Consider the following 23658-nt stretch of genomic DNA (forward strand, 5'->3'; position numbering starts at 1 on the left):
AGTACTCTCCATTTGATGCAATACACCTATCGATATGTTTTTTCACTGCTCAAAACAGTTTTTGCACTTGCAGAGTTTGATGCCTTTTAGTGCTTCTGCTGTTTTTTGTTTCACCTCTTCCACATCAGCAACACATTTCCCTTTGAGAACATTTTTCATCTGGGGAAACAAAAAATTTTGCTCAGGGTGAGATCAGGTAAATAGGGAGGGTCGGGCGGGGGGTGGTCATTCCGTTTTTGGTCAAAAACTGCTGAAAACTCAGCATGGTGTGGGCAGGTGCACGCGTAAGTCAGCCATCATGAAATGGGCACATGCGTTGATAGAGTCTTCAAATTAATTCTGAGTTTTTTTAGGTCCCCCTCATATAATCTGACAGCAAAATATGCATGATTATATCAGTTTTAATAACCAGTGGAATAATTATGGACACCTTAACTGACAGAGCCTCTACAGCTGATACAGTCCTTGTTTTTCCTTAAACACCCTGCATTTGTTTTATGATTTCTTTCACATTTCTTTTTTTTTTTTTAACCTTAATCTGACCTCTCATATGAATTCCAAGAGAAAGGAGATGGATATCATAAGATATCTTATGAGCTAAATAGGCATTTGGGCCAAGTGTTTTTGGACATTAATAATTTTTTCACTGACTCCTAGTAGTAATTTTTTAGCCAGACAAGTGATTTTCATACTGACAGATTTTGCAGGACTTTTTTTTTCCTTCCTCTACTCCTTTTCTTGGATCTGACCAAAACATGTAGATTAGATTCCTGAAATTCTAGCATTTGGAATGGACTTGCTTAGTAGCCAGAGGAAGGTTTGAGTTTGGAATTTATTTCTGGATATTTGCTTTGAAAGCTCACTCTTATTACATGTTTGAGCTCCTTATTGTCTGTGACAACTTTGCACCTATTTTTTTCTCTCACACTAAACTTTGTTTCTTGGTCCTTGTTTACTGTACTGAGAAGAAAACATGTCTGCATAAGACTGATGAGTCAGATTTGTGACAGGATCAGCTGTATCTGTCATTTCTGATACAGAAGGCAATCATCTCGTCATCATAACCTGCTGATTAAAAGTTGGGGTAGCCAGGGGCTGTGAGGTGTGCCTGTAGTCCCAGCTAGTAGAGAGGCTGAGGCAGGAGGATCGGCTGAACCCAAGAGTTCTGGGCTGCAGTGCGCTGTGCAGATCCCATGTCCACGCTAAGTTCAGCATCAGTAAGGTGACCGCCCAGGACCAGAGGAGGGGTGAACTGGCCCAGGTTGGAAACGGAGCAGGTCCAAACTCCGGTGTTTTATCAGTAGTGGAATCGTGCTTTCAGATAGCCACTGCACTCCGGCCTGGGCAACATAGCGAGAACCCCATCTCTTAAAAAAATATTGGAGTAACTGAAAACATCAGTGGGACGGAAGTAAAAAGTAAAAATGTTGAATGTCTACTTTTCTGCAAGGCACTGTGGTAAACACTTTTCTTACATTTTCTTATGCACTTCTTTTAGCAGCAACACTATGAAGTGGGTACTATCATTATTCCTTTTATAAAATATATTTTATTGATTATGCTGTTACAGTTCTCCCAATTTCTTTAACATCTGCTCCCCTCCACCCAGTGACCTTACCCCTCTAGTGCCCCCCCCCCAGTTTCTGCCCATTGGTTGTGCATATAGTTCTTCTCAACATCTTCCTATCTACTCCACTCCCTCCTACTGTGCTTCTTCATTCCTGTACCACCTCCCTCCCTTTCCCTCTTCCCCCTCCCCACTGACCTCATTCCTATGTACCCCATACCTATAATTCTTTTCCCACTCTTGTTGCCTTAGTTCGCCTTTGTTTTGGTTCCCTAGCTTTTGTTGTTGGTTGTTGTGATACAGTTTTCATTTTAATGTTCATAGTTTTGATCCTCTTTCTCCTAAACAAGTCCCTTTAACATTTCATATAACAATGGTTGGGATCTGATGAACTCCTTCAGTTTTACTTTGTCCTGGAAGCACTTTCTCTGCCCTTCTATTCTGAATGACAGCTTCGCTGGATAGAGTAATCATGATTGTAGGTTTTTGCTTTTCATTACTTTGAATATTTCTTGCCAGACCCTTCTTGCCTGCAGAGTCTCCTTTGAGAAATCAGCTGATAGTCTAATTGGGACCCCTTTGTACATGATTCTCTTCTTTTCTCTTGCTGCTTTTAAGATTCTCTCTTTATCCTTAATTTTTGACATTTTGGTTATAATGTGTCTTGGTGTGATTCTCCCTGGGTCCAGTTATTTTGGAACTCTCTGTGCTTCCTGGACCTGTAAGTCTCTTTCCTTCCCCAAATTAGGGAAGTTCTGCTTCATTATTTTTTCACATAATTTTTCAATTTCTAGTTCTTCTTCTTCACCTTCTGGCAACCCTATTATTCGGATGTTCACTCTCTTATAGTTGTCCCGGGGGTTTCTGAGCTTCTCATTTTCCTCACTTTTTATTTCTTCTTTCTGCACTGGTTGACTGTTTGTTCCTTCCCTATGTTCCAATTTGTTGATTCGATCCCTGGTTTTCCTTCCCTCACCACTTGTTTTGTATGTGTTTTCATTCATTTCAGCAGGACTAGCCTTCATTCCTTCCCCATCTTGATTAAGTCCCGCTGTTATTTCTGTAAGCTGTCTTATAACTATAGCTCTGAACTGTGCCTCAGAAAGGTTATCTGTTCGTCTGTTAATTCATGTATTTGCTTTCTGGTCATCTGCGCGATTGGGATTTCTATCATTATCCCTGCCATCTTGGCAGTTTTTTGCTTCCTGGACAGGGCCGTCACACCTCCTACACTATAAGGGGTGGCGCCCCGTGCACTTGTCACTACTGGGCGACCCTTCTCACCACACTGTGGCACTTTGTGTTGGGGCAGAGGTCCACGATGGATTCCTGCCATTCTCTCTCCACTGAGAGACTGGGAGCCTCCTCCTCTGTCCCCATGCCCTCTGGGCCTCACAGTCCGAGGCAATGGGGGTCTGCCTTCCCCAGCGTTGGAATCACGAGCTGAGGGGTTTGGTCTGCAGCCAGGGGTGCTCCCAGGTTCTTCTTGCCTCCCCTTAAATATGGGTGCCTGTGCTTACTGCTGTCCCACCGCCTGTCGCAGCTGCCACCTCTGGCACAGCTTGACCTCTCCACCCCGGGTTCACCCCTCCTACCCGTCTGGACGAGCACCACTTGTTTATAACTTCATACGCTGGACTTCCATGTAGCTTTATGTTCTGAAACTTCTGGTTATTTCTGGTTTTGCGGTAGTTGTAGTCCTTAGTTGTGGAGGGAGATGGAGGGTGTCAGTCTAGGCCTCCATCTTGGCCAGAAGTCCCTATTGTTATTCTTATGTTTCAGATAAGTAAATAGTCTCCAATCCTATTGTTTAACCTCCACTCTTAAACACTACTATATATCAAAGGAAAAGAAATTGAGTTTACCTAGTCATAATTTACAGAGATTTGGGGGAGGAGTCCTAGTTCCTTCATTTATGTAATAAGGGTGTTGGACGGGTAATCTGCAGGTTTAACAATCTCTGACTATGAATGGGAGAAAAAAGGAACAAAGATTTTCCAAGGGGGCTAAGCCTTCTTAAATAAAACAATTTATGTCTATATATGTGCCGCCAGAGCATGCTGAGATATTATATTAAATCATGTGAAATTTGTGACACGTCAGTTCTTTTCCCTTAGAAAAGCATCCTTTTGAGATTATATAGAGCTTCATATTTAATTACTTTATTAAAGCCTGCTAACTTCACCTTTTCAAAAATTGATACCATAAAAGCACAATTTATGTTTATCTGTATTTCAAAGGAAATCTTTAAATTTAGTTTTATGAATTAATCTAATCTAGTCTGGTACACCCAAGGCAATCTCCAAGTGCAGGAAAAACTGATTTTGTTTGTATTATTGAGGCAACCATAATTCTGAGAATTGAGATCTAAAAATATATATATATCTATTTTGATTGTTTCCATTTTTTTCTGCAGTTTTAAAAATATTAGCTTTCTTGAGATATGATTTACATACCATAAACCACCCTTTTAAAGTGTGCAATTCAGTGATTTGAGTACATTTACAGAGTTTGTGTGGCCACCACCACAATCTAATTTTAGAACATTTTCATCAACCCATATCTCTTAGCAGTCACTTTCCATTCATCCCCGTCTCCCGTAAGCCTAAGCACTCACTAACTACTTTCTGTCATTACGGATTTGCCCTTTTTTTTGGACATTTCAGATAAATGTAATCATACACTATGTGGCTTTTTGTGTCTGGGTTCTTTCACATAGCATATTTTAGAGGTTTATCTGGCTATTGTGTGTGTCAGTACTTCATTTATTTTTATTCCAGTACAGTTTTAAATGAAGTGGTTTTCTAGCAGGTTTTCCTGAAAATCAAAAAACACAGCATAAGACTTAACTTTGTTGATTATGTACCACACATGATGCCTGTGAAGCATTTTGTGTTGCTTATTATCTAAACTACTTTAAAATATATCTTGATTATATATATAGTAATCATTGGTTTCCATATTGGTATTAGTCAGATTCTTAGCACTGGAAAATGTATTTAACTTAATGGTTTTCACACATAAAATTTTACACATATAATTCTTTGAAAGATGTTTGGATCACGTGTCTATTTTAAGTTGTATTTCATTATTTAGGTCTCATTTTAAGTTCAAAAGTTAAAAATGAAATGCTTCTGCTTATAACAATAAAAAATATATATGGTCAGAAGTTAAAGGTGTCCATAGTTGCATCCTCCAGTTATGTAAGTACTATTAAGAATTTGAGAGTCATTCTTTTTCTTTGTGCATAGTATAAGTGTAATTAATAGCTTTGAAAAAAATTTTTTTCTGAGTTTTAAATGGTATCACACCACACCTAGTGTAACTTTTAATCCTAATATGTTTTTTAAGTTTAAACTGAATGATTTTACCTTTATATTAGTTTTCTTATATAAAAATATTTCCTCAGCATTTTTCAGAAATTCAGTTCATTATTCAGAGACAGATGTGCTTATTTCTCAATCCCCAGGTCTTTGCATTTACATTCTTATTTTATGGTTTTCCAGCCAGAAGGAAACAAAGTGCTAACAAAGAGGTGAATTGTTTGATTTGTTTTGTCTGTACTAAGTGGCTTAATAGATGAAAAAGTTGAAAATAAAGATTAAAATGAGATTGTATTATTTATTAGTTTTAGTCTCTGTGTTTTTAACTATCAAGTTATTTAGGATAATCTGTTTGCTTCTGAATAAATGATTCTGACTTTTGGAAGCAGATTATATCCTGTGTTCTTTCAACCCTGTTAACCACCGCTCTCTCCTCCAAACTCACCTGTTAGTTTAGGTTATATTTCTGTTTTTGTCCCTCAGAACCATTGGACTTTTGATAAACCTTCTTTGGTTAATTATAATCGAATTTGTGCTTGGCTCAGCCTTCTCAGATTAGAGGATATAGAAATCCAAGTTCTGTTTGTGTTTTCTCTCTTATAGGCTATTTTCCATATGAAATTTTAATCTAGTTTCAAAATTCCTTACATAATCTCCTGTTTAATTTAAGCATAATACCCGCATTTTTCTATTTAGGATCTGCTTGTTGCCTTTCTCTCCCTACCTAAATTATCTTGGATTCCTCAGGAAGACAAGTTTCTATGCATCTTTTTCCAGTCCACCATGGACCAATGCTTCTGTCAAATACTATAAAAATTATTAAAGAAATGATACAGATTGTAAGATCCCTGATTATGTGTCTAGATGTCCAAATGATCATAGGTTCTAGATATATATATATTTTTTAATATAGAGGTTGTGTGTGTGTGTGTGTGTTTTAATCCTTACCTGATGATATGTTTATTGATTTTAGAGAGAGAGAGGAACATTGATGTGAGAGGGAAACATTGAACAGTTGCCTCCTGTATGCGCCCATCCAGGCGCAAAACCCACCACTGGGCCTGTGACCTTTTGGTTTATGGGATGATGCTCCAACCAACTGGGCCACCGTCCGTGCCTTCTAGATGCTCACTTTTATCTTTTTTTTTAATTTAAGACTTTTATTTATTTGTTTTTAGAAAGAGGGGAAGAGAGGGAGAAAGAGAAACTTAGATGTACGAGAGAAACATTGATTGGTTGCCTCTCACAGCCCCCCAACCAGGGACCTGGCCCACAACCCAAGCATATCTCTTGAACCCAAGTATATCCCTTGACTGGGAATCCAACCAGCGACCCTTTGGTTCTCAGGCTGGTTCTCAGTCTACTGAGCCACACCCCTCAGGACTAGATGCTTGCTCTTAACTTCTGTGCTTACTTTTTCACAGACTGGCTTATTTTGGGAACCACATTTTCAGAGTAGCACTATGTTTCAATGAAAAATAACTTCTCTCAAACAAAAAAGTTAATGAGAAGAATGGTATTGCTTTATATTTTTATAAATCTCTTTAATGTCTGACTTAATGAAGACACTACATTTTTGTATCTGCTTGTACATTCAATCTTATGATTTGTTGTTTTGGTTGAAGTATATAAAGTTAATATAACCTCACATATATATGTAGTTGGAAAGCACTTTAATAGCCTTTTCAGATAATTGTGGATATATTTCTTTGCTTTTGTACCAAAACTCCACAGGTGGTGAGTTAGTTGCAGTGTGGAATATGAAATCATATCAATAAACTTTTTCTACTTTATTACATTAAAACCCATTGGTTCTGTTCTGTCTTGCGCTTTGAATGGACCTTTACCTTTCATGATTTTGAGATCATATCTACAGTGGCCATTAAAAAATATTGGTTTACCAAGTCATACGGTCATACGTACCTTCCAAATGTTGACACATTTCTTCATAGATAATTAAAAAAATCATAATAGTTAATTGCACCACTTATTTCATCAGAAAAATTACTGGAAAGTGGGAAGACTGGACTAATGTGGGCAGATACTAATTTTTCAAAATTCTACTTTTTAATTGAGAGATCAAATTTTCTTGGCAATAAATGTCAGTTTTCTTCCTTCAAATGACAGACTTGCTTTGTTCATTTTTGAGGAAATATCTGCCAGATGCTGAAGTTCAAATAACCATAGTTTTTCTTTCAATCAAAAAGTGTGTTCCGGTTGCCTTGTGCCTGGTCTGTCTCTCAGATCCTCAACCCGTTCATACCCTGGGTTTCCAGTCCCACCACCCTGACCCCAGCCCACCCTAGATTTCTGGACGGGATTTTCCATCATCTTTAGGGGGGCGTGGGGGCGTGGGATTGGTTTCTCTTTTAAGAAATGGTACAAATAATTGGGGAGGGTGGGGGAGAGCATGGTTTACATCTGGCCCAGCTGTTAGTGAAGATAATGGTGCTGGGAGCGGCCGCCGGCCTAGGACTCAGTTCTGGTCTAGGGGCTCATTGGCTCCTCCCATAGCCAGATCTAGGTGCTTCTAATTGGTCTGCCTATTCAACTAACCACGGGCACTGGGTCTCAGGAGTCTCATAAGTCGCCCTTTTCCGCAGCCACAGGAATAACTTGACCATTCCGTGGCCCGTCTCTCCCTGGTACACAAGGGCGGCTTTCTTGGTCGCTTGGATATTTGGTCCCTGTGGGTTCGGCAGCTTCATGGTTCTCTCGGCCTGTTTTCAATTCTCAAGCAGACAGGGAGGGAAAATAGGGGGAACAGTTCCTCAAAGCCACGTCATCTGGGTCAACATGGCAAGAAGTGGAAAACGCACCAAGATGCAGGCGCATGCTCAGAGAAGCCGGCCCATCAGGATGTTAATGGTGGCCAGACTAGAGAAGGCTCCATTGGCTGGAAAGGCTGCCTCCCGCCCCTTCCCCGGGTAATAAGTAAAGGCCAGGTGGGGTGGGGCTGGCCTGGTGGTGGGCTTGGTGATCTGGTGGTGTGGTGGAGTCAGGAAGCAGGGGAGAGGGTGGGGAGGGGAGTGGTGTCAGCCTCCTGGCTTCAGTAGTGGAGCCGTTGGTTTGCCGTTGGGGAGGTTTGGGTGGTGTGGCTGGGACGGGGATGGAGTCATTCGTAGGAAGGCTGTGTCGGGGGGGGGGGGGGTGTTCCATGAAAAAATAGGCATTTCGTCTTGTAGCAACTCAATCATACAAGTACTGTTGCTTAAGATAACTGTCATACTTCATATGCAAAAATGGTTTATGCATACTTCCCCTTTTGTCACACATAATACTAAAAGATAGGTACTCACATAAGGAGCCTCTGGGACAACTTGAAATGTACTGACATTCTCAGCATAGGGGTGCTGGAAGGAGAAGAAAGAGAGCAAAAAATTGAAAACATATTTGGAAAAATAATGACAGAAAACTTCCCTAAGTTGTTGAAGGAAATAGACAGGAAGCACAGAGATTTCCAAACAAGATGAACCTGAAGAGACCCACACTAAGACACACAATTAATTAAAATACAAAATGTTAAAGACAAAGAATCTTAAAAGCAGCAAGAGAAAAGCAGTTACCTACCTACAAGGGAGCTCCCATAAGACTATCAGCTGATTTATCAAGGGAAACTTTGCAGACCAGAAAGGAGTGGCAAGAAATATTCAGAGTGATAAAAAGTGAGAACCTACAACCAAGATTATTCTGCTCAATAAAGCTATCATTTAGAATTGAAGGACAGATAAAGAGCTTCTCAGGCAAGAAAAAGCTAAAGGAGTTCGTCACCACGAAACCAGTGTTATATGAAATGTTAAAGGTTCTTAGTTTAGAAGAAAATAAAAAATATGAACAATAAAATGGCAATAAATACATATCTATCAACAATTGACTCTAAAAACCTAAATAAATGAATAAGCAGAACAGAAACAGAATCATAACTACAGAGAATGTTCTGTTGGTTGCCAGATGTTTGGAGTGGCAGGGGCCTTGGTGGAAAAAGTGAAGGGATTAAGAAGTACAAATTGGTTGTTATAGAATAAATATGGGGATGGAAGTAAAGTACAACATAGAGAATATAGTAGCCAAAGAACTTATATACATGACCCATGTACATGGGCAATGCTTTGGGATTGCCTGAGGGAGTGAGGAGACTGGGTGGAGACGGGAAAGGGAAAAATTGGGATAACTGTAATAGCATAAACAATAAAATACAATTTAAACTTAAAAAACCTTAAACAGTTAAAAGTATTCAAGGGTTGAGATTTTATAAGATTAATCATTTGTACTGCTTTATGAAGGATGTGTCATAAAACTGGCTTTTTAAAAAAATTATCATTTTTATGGCTGTGTAGAGTATGACATTAGTTTGATCACTCATTTCCTCTATTTGTGCTAAGATGCCAGCACTCATCATCCATTGCTCTGGCAATATTAGGTGCAAATGTCAACATAGTAAAAAAGACAAATAACATCCTAGTATTATTATAAAGATAGTTTAACCTCACAGGAGTCTCAGTGGCTTGTCCTCTTTTAATCCCAGGTCTGTATACCATGTTTATACACAGCTAGAAAAGCAATTTGATTAGCACTTGGCTTTTAAAAGTCCAAGAAAATATGTTATATTTTTGAAGAAAAAATTATTTAACCCAGATTTGTTTGTAAAATGTTTTGAGGTAAGTAAATTGTTCAGCTAAGGTAACAAATCAAATAATTAGCAAAATTTATGATTTTCGTTCTCTTAAAACTTGCTGTATATAATTTTAATCATTTGGGATGATTTTTACAATAACTGTTGTGTAATTGGTAAATATAGGATTATATCTTTGCACAATCCAAAACATGTAAGTTTTAATAGGAATAATACTGGGAAACCAGCGTAGGTTCATATTTTTTTGCAAAGTATATGTGTATTGCTTATTATCTGAAATGGTTAATGAAGATTTTTACTTTCAGGTGCCCGGGAATATCATGTCCAATTTTTTAGCAACCAACCAGAAAGGGCATGGGTTCATGAAAAACGGGTACGAGAGTATAAAGGTCATAAACAGTATGAAGAATTACTGGCTGAGACAACCAAGCAAGCCAGCAATAACTCTGAGAAACAAAAGGTAACTGAAAACATGTTAACATTATCAATCAAATATGGTTTTTAAGGGACTTCATAATTTAATAGAACTTTTTATACTTGAATTCAGACAATTGTTAGAACGACTTATTTTATAAATGTTTTATAAGTCATATAAACAGTCATATAGTACTATTAAAAGCTTTAACTCTTCTCAATACAATGCTGGATTCTATTTTGAATTGAATTAATATATATAAGTCTAGTATGCCAGTCAGATGTGGATTTTGCCAGTGATTTTTATTCTTTTTCCTATTTCAACATTTTTCTATAATTTCCTTTATTCTTATTTAGCAAATTTTTTATTTTATTTTTTTATATTTTTAAATAATTTATTTGTTTATTTTATTTTTAGAGAGAGGGGAAAGGAGAAAGAGAGGGAGAGAAACATCACTGTGTCATTGCCTCTCACTCGTGCCCCCAACTGGGGACCTGACGTGCAACCTAGTCACGTGCCCTGACTGGGAATCAAACCAGCGACACTTGGCTCGCAGGCCGATGCTCAATCCACTGAGCCACAGCAGCCAGGGCTGTTATTTAGCAAATTTTTTTATGAAAGTACATTTTAAAAAATATTTAATGAGTTCTTACTGTGAAAGGGGCACTGTTTTGAGCATATTTTATATATTAACTCCTTTAATCTTTAAAACAACTTAAATGAGGTAGATACTGTTATTCCTCTTTCTACAAACGAAGAAATTGAGGCACAGAGAGCCTAAGTAACTAGTTCAACTCAGGTCATACAGGTGATGGAACCATGTTCATTGTGGTGGTGGATATTTTAGAATTTTGACATGAAATCGTGATACTCTGGTTGAGATTTTTAAACTCAACTAATTTTAGTGTGGGTCTCTTGTGATTCAGAAATTTGTCATGTTTTTACACTTTAAAAGCTAAATTTGATCACAGAGGATTTTGATTAATTTTATCACACTTAACATTTTACAGATTTCTACATCAGTGTTTGACATATACTATATCATCTCATAGTTTCATTAGCCAATTTCTGGCTACCTCAGCTAAGCCTTGGATAATTCCTGTTTGCCTTGGTCATCTCACATAGCTCTGTTTAAAGCTCTCTTACTTGTGTTGTCAGTCCAAAGTCTTGATTAACCCTGGACATGCCTGTGGAAACTGATTAAGGTTCATTTCTTCTCTCACCCTTTCTGCTTTGTTGTCCTTGTCAACTTACATTTGTTCTTCGGGCTCTCCTTTCTCTTCATCCTGCCCCTGTTTGCGTTATGGTACAAACTAGCAGCACAACTTCGGATGCTGGCTTTTCAAAGGCCAGTCAGCTTTGTTGTGATTTCTGTAAGCACCTGGAGCTCTAGGGTGTCCTTCTTTGTTCTTTTCTTTTAATTCCCACCCTAGGATGTATTTATTGATTTTAGAGAGAGAGGAAAAGGGAGAGACAGAAACATTGATTGGTTGCCTCTGGTATGTCCCCCGACCAGGGATCAAACCTGCAACCTAGGTAGTTGCCCTATCTAGGGCTCAAACCTGCAACCTTTTGGTGTATGGGACGACACTTCAACCAACTGAGCCACCCGGCCAGGGCTAGGGTATCATTCTTAATATTGGCCACTGGAAATCACTTCTGTCATCTCTCTCCTCTTTGTCATTACTGCTAACTTTTTATATTTATAAATATGATATTAAAAGGACAGCTCCCTCTTTGAGGAACTTGTCCCGCAGACTGGTCAACAAAGGCAGGTGTATTAAAGAGAGTAAACCTGCAATTTATCTGATAGTAATACTGATTTATCCAAGTAATGGAGTTAAAACATTTCATTGATTTGACTGAAGAACCTGAATATATTTACGTATACCTAGAAAGATGACAGGCTTATGTGGGAAATACCTTTTGGTTTAAATGTATTTGTTAGATTAAAATGGTTCTGATAATGCCTATATCTTTTTTTAAAGATTCGGAAACCCCGGCCACAGAGAGAACGCGCTCAATGGGATATTGGCATTGCCCATGCAGAGAAAGCATTGAAAATGACCCGAGAGGAAAGAATAGAACAGTATACTTTTATCTATATTGATAAACAGCCTGAGGAGGCTTTGTCACAAGCAAAAAAGAATGTTGCCTCCAAAGCTGAAGTTAAAAAAACTCGGAGACCAAGATCAGTGCTGAATACTCAGCCAGAACAGACCAATGCGGGTGAGGTGGCTTCCTCACTTTCAAGTACTGAGATTCGGAGACAGAGCCAGAGGCGGCACACAAGTGTGGAAGAGGAAGAGCCGCCTCCTGTTAAAATAGCCTGGAAAACAGCAGCAGCAAGGAAATCTTTACCGGCGTCTATTACAATGCACAAAGGGAGCTTGGATTTGCAGAAGTGTAACATGTCTCCAGTTGTGAAAATTGAACAAGTGTTTGCGCTTCAGAATGCTACAGGAGATGGGAAATTTATTGATCAGTTTGTCTATTCAACGAAGGTACCTCTTTTTTTAATGGTTTTTGGAAGGGAATGATATTTAAGAAGTAGTTAACCTTAGCATTAGAAAAAAAACACAACACAAGGTCATAATTTAAGTACCCTCTTTATCCACTGCATTTAAAATGTACAGCTAGTTTACTCTGTTTAAGATGGGGCAAAAAAAGACATAGGAAGTAGGTTATGTTTTTCTCCGTTTCCCCCCTTCTTTTGTAACATCCCCATCTGTACTTGATTAATCTTGAACTGTGCAGCCAAAATTGAGCCTAATGCCCTGAAGTTGTAGGAAAAAACTGGGCACTTTGCCTTTTTCTATTTTGTATAGTTAGTTTTTCTTACTTGAAAACTGTGCTTCTTATTAAATCATTCTTGTCAGTTATCTAAATTAACCTTTATAATAATTGTACCTACTGATCTATTTGGTTGCACCAGCAATTTTGTTAAGTTCATGTTGGCTTGGGATACCTAATGTATTTTAGAGTAATGGCAGGACTATGTTAGTTGTTTTAACAGTTAACTGTGGTGATAGCTTAGGTATGGAGTGAAAATATCTTCTTCCAACTGAGTGTTTCCATCAGCCAGCCCTGGGCCTTTGTTTATGGGCATTTAAAAATATTTTAGTTTTAAGACTTTAAAACGCTTTCATAAGATTTATAATACTTATTCTGTAGACCTCTTTACTATGCCCCCACCAATACTACAGCTGTGGGCTTATGAATTTGATTTAGTGGCACCTCATGGATGTGTACTTTTAAAGTATTTAAATTCTGTATTTGCTAAAATTGTCATATGCAAATTAAAATAATTAAATATAGGTATGCTTTATTAGTGATAAATTTTCCTAGAAAGAAGTAAAAGGGTTCTATATTAACCTGTTTGTGCCTGTATGTTCAACTGATTTCATTAAGGCCAAGCTACTTGGAAAAGCTGAAGTTACAGTTCCCGCTGGGTTCTGTTAATAGCTTTTAATGACAGATGAGCACTCCGCATCTTTTTTGAATGTAGATTGGCTCCATTCTTGGAGCTAGCTTTTATCTGCTTTTAGGTGCATAAATCAAACTTTTCAACCCCCTCCAAAGAATGCTATGTATATGAAATTGGAGATAAAACTTACTTTTATAAATGAAGGCTTAAAAAATAAATATACATTAATAAATCACTCCTTTATTTCACTGTGTTAAAAATACCTGAAGTTGTCTGTTCCAGATTGCTTATTGGGTGCATATTTGGGTCACTATGAATGGCCTCTTTCTGTATCTATGGATGATCTTGTCTTTCAAGGTGTGTTGACATTTTTTATCTGTGTATTAGGGTACTTTACCAAATGCAAGTGACTAGAGCTCTCTTACTGTGACATGAGTAAGGGAATAGACTATTCAGACCAGAAAATACTTGTTTTTGACAGAAAATTATCTGATACACGTTCATTTTTTAGTGATATGTATCATCTGGATTTAGACAAATAGAATTTTTTTCACATAATCTCATTTTGGAATACATCCTGATGTCTTAAAAAGTTGTTCTGATATTGACTAAGACAATTAGCTGCAATCAAGATCATATAAAATTAATCATAAACTATCTTTATAAACCATTGACAAATATTTTTTATTTGCCTTCTTTTGAAGGGAATTGGTAACAAAACGGAAATAAGTGTCAGGGGACAAGACAGACTTATAATTTCTACACCAAACCAGAGAAATGAAAAGACAACTCAGAATGCATCATCTCCTGAAGCAACATCTGTTTCTACAGGTCAGTATAAATGAAGTGTATTGATCCACCTTGAAGTCATTGTTCTGCTCTGCTATAATGTGGTAGCTATGTTTCTAAGAAACTTTGATTTATCAAAATTAATCATATTTTAAAAAGTAAAACTATTAAAGCAGTTATTTCAATAAAAACGAATGGTTTAGGGGCTAGAGAGCTTATAGTAACATATATTTTGCCTATAGGAATTTAAATAATAGAGTTTCATAATTAAGAGTATAATTATAAAATCTGCATGTCTGAGTAAATACACCATTTGATTACCTCTCTTTGCATGAGAATAACAGTTTTACTTTTCCAGCACTATTAACACATTCTTACCATTTTTTTTCCTTTATGCCCTATTGGAAATAAATTGGCAGATGCCCGTGTTCTTTTTATTTTTCTTAGATGTTGTAGATGTTAGTAGCTGAAGGTCTAAGGCCTAACCCTCCTTTAATAATCTGTTCTCTAGTGAGCAGATACCATGAATTGAAAATCAAGCTATATTATTTTTGCTTATAAGGGAAATGCCTGTATTCAGTAAGATTGTGCTTTTTTTGGAATAGTCTAAGTAATTTTTATTTAGAGACTGACTTACCAAGGATCTTATAGTTTAACTCAGTGACTGGTGGCTTTGCCTTATATAAAACAGTATTACTGCTTCATACAGCCACCAAGAAAAGACTTAGATAAAAACTAGGTTGGCCATTTGGAATCTTAGTTTAGGAGAAAGAATTTTGTTTTATTTTATCTTTTAAAAACTTCTTTGGAATCTAAGAAGTGACCAAATAATTTTCTAGAAGGGTTAAAGTCTTAAGACCTGAGGTAGTAACCTCAGATCATTAGTAACTCAGGCAAACTTGTGATTTAGTGGCACTAAGGGGTAAATATTTTTTGTAAGGGAAATTTTGAGTAAGACTCTTATCATAAAACCTAAATAAAAACAATCATTGTCAGGAAAGAACTTGGGCTGTACTTACAACAAAACAAGCAAAAAACTGGGATGGGAGCTATAGGACAGGGAGAGGTGGTGGGAGAGGAGATGGGCATATATTGGACCAAGCATATTAAACAACATGCCTTTATCCAAAATTGAGTTGGGAAAGAAAGCCATGTTAAAATCAGGAGGGAGTATCAAAGTCCAGAGCCAGATTTGCAGCTTGTATCTAGCACCGAAACGGTACCAGAATGTTACCAGACCTCGGGTTCAGCGACCTCAGGTTCAGCAGCCTTGGTACTCGAGTTCTGCAAAGAAAGAATTCAGAGTCAAGGAACTCAAATTACAGGAGAAAGTTTATTTAGAAAGTCACAGAGATAGAAAAGGTGAACCAACTGGGCTGCATGGGCTCAGGAAACGAGCTCCAGAGGCAAAAGAAGAGCGCTTGGAGCTTAGGAAAAAGAAAGGCAGAGAGGAAAAATGCTCCTGGGGGAAGGAGAGAGGGAAAGGTGTAGGCCTGCTCCAAAGAGAGAGAGCGCCTGTGCTAGTGAGCACACGCCCTGCGTGGGTGGGCTGGGGGATGACGTGCTCAAGAGAAAGGGCCTGAGCTGGGTCCTCTGTCCTGAGGGTTTTTATCCACTCTCTGCTGGTGGGGATCTTAGGGGAGGTCCCAGAGGAGGATCTCAATAGAATATTCTTCAGCTTTCCACGTGTGTCCTTTCAGGTTCCTGGTCTCCACCGATTGGTCAGCACCAGGACAGCACGTCATTAGTCATTGCATCTGGCCATGATGTCAGCCATGGCATCACTCTCTTGTTTTGTTGCTTTTCTGGGCCTGGAGCTGAAACACAACCGAGGCCACATACCTAGTTTGACCAAAACTCTTTCTCTGTGGTCAGCAGACCCAGAGCCCTGCCTTCACGATCATTTGACGTGGGTCAGAACCTCATTGTCCCGAGGGCTTAATGCTTAATGGAGTGGCTCTGCAAGGGCTTGTATAGAAGTTTTATGAGGCTACTCTCCATCCCCCTTGTTACTTCTCTAAGGAAGTCCACCTCATGACTTGCGGTCTGTTAGGGGAGGAGAGGTCAGGGAAAGATCCAAACTGCATGAGCAGCAATAAGAAATGTCAGGGGGTCTAAACCACATGACCAGCAATATGCTAGAGGAGGGAAGGTCACCCTGGGGGCGAGGTCCCCCCCTGCAGTACTTTTTTTCCCCCCAGTTTTGCTCATTGCTAGGTACCCAGGGCTTTCTGTACCTGGCCTGTTATCCTTGCTCTTCTCATGCCTTCCTACTACATATCATTTCAAAATACTGTATAAAAAAAATGAAATTGTAATGTTGAAGAAATGGATACATGGACTTGGGTTTTGCATTAATTAGCCATGATTGAAAATGTTTGTTTCTTTCTTGGAATATTAAAGAATCTTTTTTGGAGAGGGGAAAAAAAATCTTTTGGCCTCAGCTTCTCATAATCAGTTTTGTTATCTATCTTTACACTAAGCTGTTGGTAATTTATCTGAATTTAAATGTGATACTTAGACTAGGAGCGTCTTTATTTAAACATCTATATTCTCCTAACTAGGGAGAAAGTATGTTCTCCATATAATATTAGATTGATATTAAATATTATATTTTTAATGGAGCTGTTTTTCCTTCTTCTCAGCTACTGAACGTAGTATTTTCATGTAGTCTTTTCATTGTACAATTTAAGTTCTACTATAGACTTTTTCTCTTTACTTTTTTTAAGTGAAAGATAAAGTGGAATGTTCTAATTCTTTATATCTGGAAAAGGCCCAGTTCTTTCCTTAGGCAAGCACATATAATTAGGTTGTAAATTAATGTTGGGACCTTAATACAGGGATGAGCATTCCAAAGTTTTGATCTTGGTTTAAATTTGGTTACCAGCTGTGGTTGATAAGCATATTTTATTGTCTTAAATGACTGTTTTGCTGCTTGTGAAAATAACTTCAGTACAGGCATACCTCATCTTATTGCACTTCACTTTATTGTGCTTCATATATGTTGTGTTTTTTTCAAATTAAAGGCAAGACTCTCCACCAGCAAAAAGATTACAACTCACTTTATTGCGGTGCTCTGGAACTGAACCCGCAATATCTCCAAGGTATGCCTGTAGTTGAAAGTCAGAAAAGAGATTTGATCTTACTTCAGAAATTAGTTATATCATCATCTCAGCTGGTGGTGTTAACTACGTAGGGAGAATTCTTGAGCCTTTTCCTAGCAAAGTTAGGGGATATATAGTGTGTGGCACTGCTACATTTCTGTGGTTTGCAGAATTACACTTGCATTTAAACTGGATATCTAAGCAATTTTTCAAATCCAATGATGCTTACCTCCTCTCTCTTAGCATGTAAACATAATACTTTTTGGTAGTTTTAAATGTAGTAGAATTTGTGTGTTCTGTGGGCAGCTTTCAGAATAACTTTTAAGAAGTCATGTCACCTTATCTTCTGTAAGACAGAATGTACGTTAAATGTCTGTACTTGATGAAACAATTACGTTTTCATTCTTAAAACAAGTAAAGATTTTTTTTTTTTTTTCATTGTGTGGTTGCCTCTCACTCGCGGCCCCAACTGGGGACCTGATGTGCAACCTAGTAATGTGCCCTGACTGGGAATCGAACCAGCGACACTTGGCTTGCAGGCCGATGCTCAATCCACTGAGCCACAGCAGCCAGGGCCTAAAGATTTTTTTGTTTGTTTGTTTAAGCAGTTCTGTTTTCATTTTCTTCTTGCCTGGTAGATACTTGAATACTGATGATTATACTAAAGTATGGATTTCTGGAATACTCAGGTGTCTGTGAGGGTAGGCTATATGTTGTTTCCATCAACATTCTCATTCGGTGAGCAGAAGTGAGCAAAGGAAGGAGCTAGCCCCTTCCGTTGTGATTTCTCTGCTAGAAACAGTATATTATTATCAAACCACCTACTTCTTCCCCAAAATAAAAGTAGTGGAATTCTTCTGTTTTGGCCTCAAACTAAGGTGAGGGAATACATTTACACATAGACCATAACAGTGAAACCAAATAATATAAAGGTGATTTGAAGGTTTTACTACAGTAGCTTCTGCCTGATTTTATAGGCGATATTAGCAGCTTTTTCCTGTGGTGAGTGGAAGATGATTGTTATCTAGGTAGGACCATTTAGGTGGTCTGAGCACTGAAAAGATGGGAGTACGGCTGCACTGAAGGTATCATTCCTTCTCAGGGCCACAGAATGAAATCTTTCCTGACTTAGTGTTCTTTCAAGCTGTGGTCTTCAATCTAAGTTTTATCCTTTCCAAAATGTGAGTTTTTTTTCTATTAACTTTCTAAGAATTTTACTGTTTAAAAATCTTAATTTCTTGTTTTACCATTTAATATGCAAGCACGTAATAATTTGTTTCAACTCATTTCCCGTGACTAATTCTTTTTTTTTTAAATTGACTTTAAGAGAGAGAGAGAGATTTGTACCCCTTATTTTTGCATTCAGTGGTTGATTCTTACATGTGTCCTGACTGGGAATCAAACCCGCAACCTTGGCATATTGGGATGATGCTCTAACCAACTGAGCTACCCGGTCAAGGCCTGACTAATTATTTCTAAGTTATAACAAGTCCCTTGATAGTCCCATTAATGATTCGGTTTAAGTCAGCATTTTTGTGCATTTCTGCTTTTTCTGCTTTTGTTGTTAATAAATGAAACAATAGCAAAACTTGTATCAGTGCACCAAACACTGTTACACATTTTACATAGAGAATTAATTTAATTCATTTGTTAAAATGTAAAATAATGTAATATTGATTGAATTTTGAACCAATAATTTGTAATTGTCATCTGAGAATATAGTCATTTTTATCCATCCCCTTAATACCTTCATCCCTTCAATTATAGTTACATAAATACGTTTATCTGCTTTCAAGAAGACTAAACTATATCTCTGCAACTTTATAATTTTAAAAAGTCCAGTCCCTCTTCATTTGTATAATTTAGGGTCGTTTATTAATCCCAATCTCAGCCTATCAGCCTTTACTGTTTGATCTTATAAAAAATTTTATGTGTTCCCAAGTATTTAATTTAATAGCTTTTTTATAATTTATAGTTAGAAGACCAAAGATAGTGGATCAGAAAAACAGGGAATTTGGTCAAATCTAATTACATAAATGTCAAGCCATCCTTAAATGAGTATTTATTTGTTTGTTTAAATCATCTCTTAGGCTCTGTAGAAAAGAAGCAACAGAGAAGATCAATTAGAACTCGTTCTGAATCAGAGAAATCCACTGAGGTTGTGCCAAAGAAGAAGATCAAAAAGGAGCAGGTTGGCTTCCTACATGTAGAGAGTTAAACCATTGTATTTGTAAATGTTGTGGCTTATATTGGTATCTGAAAAGAAAGAAAACCTTTCCCCACATCGAGTTTTCTTTCTGGACTATCCTGTGCTCTGTCCTGGTGAATTCACTGCCCTAAACTAGCCCAGCCATCCCTGTGATTCTGCTTCAAGCATTTTCACAGAAAACAGTCAGGCTTTGGGAGATGGAAAGCCAGAGGTGCAAGACTTAAAGAATTCCTCACATTTGTTTTGAAATTTCTATTACGAGCAAAATTATTTCATGTTTTCATGATTTTTATCTGGACCCATCAGTGAATTCCCTTTTTAAAAATATTTTTTGATTTTTGATTTAAGCTGCTGGTATGTATTGTTTTTATTTTTTAAGCAAAATCAAATTAATTTAACTCCAAGAATTATATTTGAGAAACAAGTGATCATAGATAATCTGGTTTTTCTGTTGGTGTCACAGATTTTTTGGAATGTTATTTTCCCAGTGGGTTATCAGATAAAAATTCTGTTCTAGTAGGGGGAAGAGGAAGAGGGGCATTTTGACTGAAGGGTTTTAAACCCGTATAATCAATGTAGTGATAGCCATATTAAATTACTTTTTCAAAGAAATTTTTAGAAACCATATTTCGTTTAATTAAACTCACAATCAGATGTGTTTTAATTTTTTAAACTGAAAGAATACCCATTTTTATATCTCAGACAGCAACTATTAGACAAAACGATTCTGAATGTTATTAGTTCCAATAAGCTTTATAGTTTTAAAACCACTTAATGTGGAAGAGTGAGCTTCTCTGTTTATTTCCTTCAGATTTTAAACTTCCAAATTTAAAAGGTGACTTTGTGAGTGCTCTGTGGTATCATCAAGCATGTAAAACAATTTTCCCAGAAATATGTAACTAAAATTTCAATAATATACTAATTTGTCATTCATTTATCATAATTAAGTTTAATAGTTAGGAAATTATATTCCAAAAAATCTTTCTGAGATCTTGAAGACTGCCAGTATTCATTACCAAAATGAAGATGTGATTTCCCCAGCTGGTTCCCAAATTCAGTCTGTGACCAGTCAGTTTAAAATTAATAAGCAGAATGAGTACAAAATGGGACTAATTGTTAATGCCACTGTGTTATAGTTAGTAGTAGAACAATACCAGTGATTGTTTAGAAGATTTTATATTTGTATTGCTAATTGTATCTTATAAAAGCACTTCTGTTGTATGTTTTTTACCTGTTGTAAATAAAAATAAAGTAATTTTTTAAAGCTTAGCATAATCCTTAAATATTTACAAAATGTCTTTCAACATATTTCATCACATCTTAAAGAAACATAAAATTCAATTCATAGCTTAAACAGGACCTCCTCCAAACAGCATCCTTTCTTTTAATTCCAATGGTTCAGTCCTCAAATTACCACGTGTTTTACATATACATTGGCAGAATAACTTCTGATCTCGCTCTCCTAATGTAGGATCAAGACACTGTTCATAAGACACTCAAGAAAGTGCTTTTGCAATATCACAAACTTATTTTCTTAAGTTTGTACTAGCAGCAAAAGTATTGAGCTTCCAGATGTATGGAGCCCTGTGGCACTCTCTACAGAGAGGGTCCTGATTCCCAGCAACTTAGCAGTGAGTGCAGGCGCGGAAGGGTCTTAAAGTGGCGTGAGTTACATTAACCTGAGTATCATAGTAAGTAAATATTTATCCTAACGTCTTTGGGGTGGGAGGGGTTTATAGCAACATGGGGCCGGTTGCGCAAACAACCCCTCTCCTGCCTCCCAGACACTGAGGAAAGTATTCTTGTTCTCTCCATCAACCAGGGGAATTGGTGGGAAAACTTTGCTAGAGAGCATGTGACTGTGTGTTCAGCACAGGTAGCTAGGATTTAAACCCTCCCTGACCTTGAGACAGAGAACTTTACCCAGCAGATGGGACTGAGTTCAGATTTCAGATACATTAATCACTCATCATTACTTAGATTGATGGAAGTATTATTTTTTCCTTAATTAAAACTGAAAAGAATTTCTCGTTGATGCTGTATTTTTCTGTCCAAACAGGTTGAAGCAGTTCCTCAGGCTACAGTGAAGACTGGATTACAGAAAGGTGAGTTATTATAATGTTGCTTTGCATTTCCTTGATTAAAACCAATATTAAAGAATTATTTGTACTTCATGTATTTTTGTTTGTCTCTGTAAATCATTGTTGTTGCTCTTCAGTCAATGATTTGTGTGAAATTGAAGTATTCCCTGGTGTGGGTGTATGTGTGTGTGTATGTATGTGTGACTTTAGAGTTGATAATATTCTGTACCTCCATGTGAAAAGTCTTACTTGTTTTATGTAAATTGGAGAACACCACGTAGACTTGGTATTGTTTCCAACTTTTCTCCATAAGGTTCTGGGGTTTCACTGGTTTATAAACTAGGGATGTGACGAATCCACTTTTTTTGGTATTCGACTGAATACCGAATAGTAGCTACTAATGTTTGTCAAACATCGACTATGACAAATCAGACAAGACAACCTGATTGAAAAAAAATCTTGCCACGTTTACTTTTACAGTGCTGTAAAATCTTTTTGTAAATTAAAATGATTCATAGCATATTTATGGCCATTATTAGATGACCTTATGCAAATCTATTTGAGATATGCACAAAGTTTAAGAAATCTTAAACTTTTATCTGTATTTTCTGTGTGCAATTTGACTACAGTACAAACTCTATAGCATGATTCGTGCATTTTTGGTGAGGTCATTCAGACTGTATTTAATACCTGTAGTTTACTTTGGGCAAATTGCATTATTAAAAAAATAAAATAAAAAACACCAGCCTCTCTGCATTCTCGGGGAGAAGTCTGCAGCGATGGTCTCCGTGGAGATCCTCAGCAGAACTGAACAGCCTCTCGGAGGGAACACTGCTTGGCGGAGCTCCAAGAAAAGACATCGCGATCGCTGCGAGATTAGGAGGCCTGATTGCGTTGTGTTTCCACCATTCCACAGGGTCGGCGGACCGGGGAGTGCAGGGCTCTGTCAGATTCAGTGACAGCTCCGTCTCCGCAGCGATTGAGGAAACTGTGGACTGAGATTCCTGTACAATTTCATCCCAGAAACTCCAGACTTGTAGTCTCCATGCAAGATTTCTTTGTCGGCGGCTCGATAAAGTTTCTTTGTTTCCAATTTTGATTTTGCCAATCATCATTATTGGCATTTTCCTGCCTGTTTTCTTCTTCAAGACTGAACAATTGCTTTAACATTCAAATGATTTTTTTTTTTTTTGGTCTGAGCTGGATAGGTACAGCTTAAATCATGGGTCCAGCCTAAAAACCACAATTTAACTTACACTGATCAATTTCAACATGGACTGTTTTTGTTTTTTGTTTTTAAATAAAGCATCATCACTAATGTACATCGGCAGGGTTTTGCCAAACAGCCCAAACTGTATTCGTTACAATCATTAAAAGCTCTTATTATTATTTTTTTGTTAGTGCCGTTATCATGGAGAACAGCATGGCAGCTGTCTTTGGCAGTCTGTTGTTTTTCTAGCATTTTCAGAAACTCATCAGAAATGGCGGTACCTGTGTTTCCCTTCAAAAGCCTCTCAGTACAGCACTCCTGTTCCTCTGTTAAAACTCCTTGTTAATCCAGTGATCTTTTAGGCCAAGGAAATGCTTTGTGGTGGTGTTCTGGGTTCTTACACCAGCAATGAAGGAGCTAGATTTGTGTACTTGTGTTTTTTAATCAGCGTTAACATGGGCAGGCACCCTCATTTATAGATGTAAGGAGACATTCAGTGCAAAGCTTGTAGACTGGGATGTGATAACGAGGTCCCAGTGACCTGAGCAGTCTAAAGAGACCCACATCCTCCACCACCGAACATGGCTATGTACCAAGTGCTGCTCTCACTCAGCCTGTTGTGGATCTTCATGGCCCCAGGAGACTTGTTTCTCCATGGTCTCTTCTGGACTGCACACTTCCACCATAGCTTGCTGGGCTGATCTAGATGTCTGTTTGTTGTATGGAAATTTTGGGGGAAAAATCTAAAACACAAACTGTGGGTTGAAATATTAACCGTCTCCTTGGTTCCTTGGTATTCACCGTGCCTGATCTGCACATTTCAGCGTGGCTGTTTCTGTATAGCCTATACTGCATTAGCCCAAGAGATTGTTGCTTTGTAACTTTTTGCACTATTGTTTT

At 37.7% G+C, this 23658-nt stretch overlaps 1 protein-coding gene and 1 pseudogene across 2 annotated transcripts in view; both read left to right on the forward strand.

Moving 5' to 3' along the window:
- The window catches only part of NSD3 (nuclear receptor binding SET domain protein 3), a 103324-nt gene that overhangs the window by 40689 nt on the left and 38977 nt on the right, over positions 1-23658 (forward strand). Inside the window, exons 5-10 of one of the 2 annotated variants that reach the window (XM_090258715.1) lie at positions 9829-9983; positions 11927-12442; positions 14070-14196; positions 19349-19449; positions 21527-21572; positions 22465-22939. In XM_090258715.1, the coding sequence (XP_090114841.1) occupies positions 9829-9983; positions 11927-12442; positions 14070-14196; positions 19349-19449; positions 21527-21572; positions 22465-22547 (1028 nt within the window). In that variant the 3' untranslated portion in view covers positions 22548-22939. Of the gene's footprint in view, positions 1-9828; positions 9984-11926; positions 12443-14069; positions 14197-19348; positions 19450-21526; positions 21573-22464; positions 22940-23658 lie in introns of those variants that run through there. The other variant, XM_090258716.1, reaches the window with a different exon arrangement.
- LOC149996451 (signal recognition particle RNA) lies at positions 1088-1370 on the forward strand (annotated as a pseudogene).

This window comes from Furipterus horrens, unplaced genomic scaffold, assembly GCF_987537825.1.
Source record: "Furipterus horrens unplaced genomic scaffold, mFurHor1.1.pri manual_scaffold_12, whole genome shotgun sequence".
Classification (NCBI taxonomy): Eukaryota; Metazoa; Chordata; class Mammalia; order Chiroptera; family Furipteridae; genus Furipterus; species Furipterus horrens.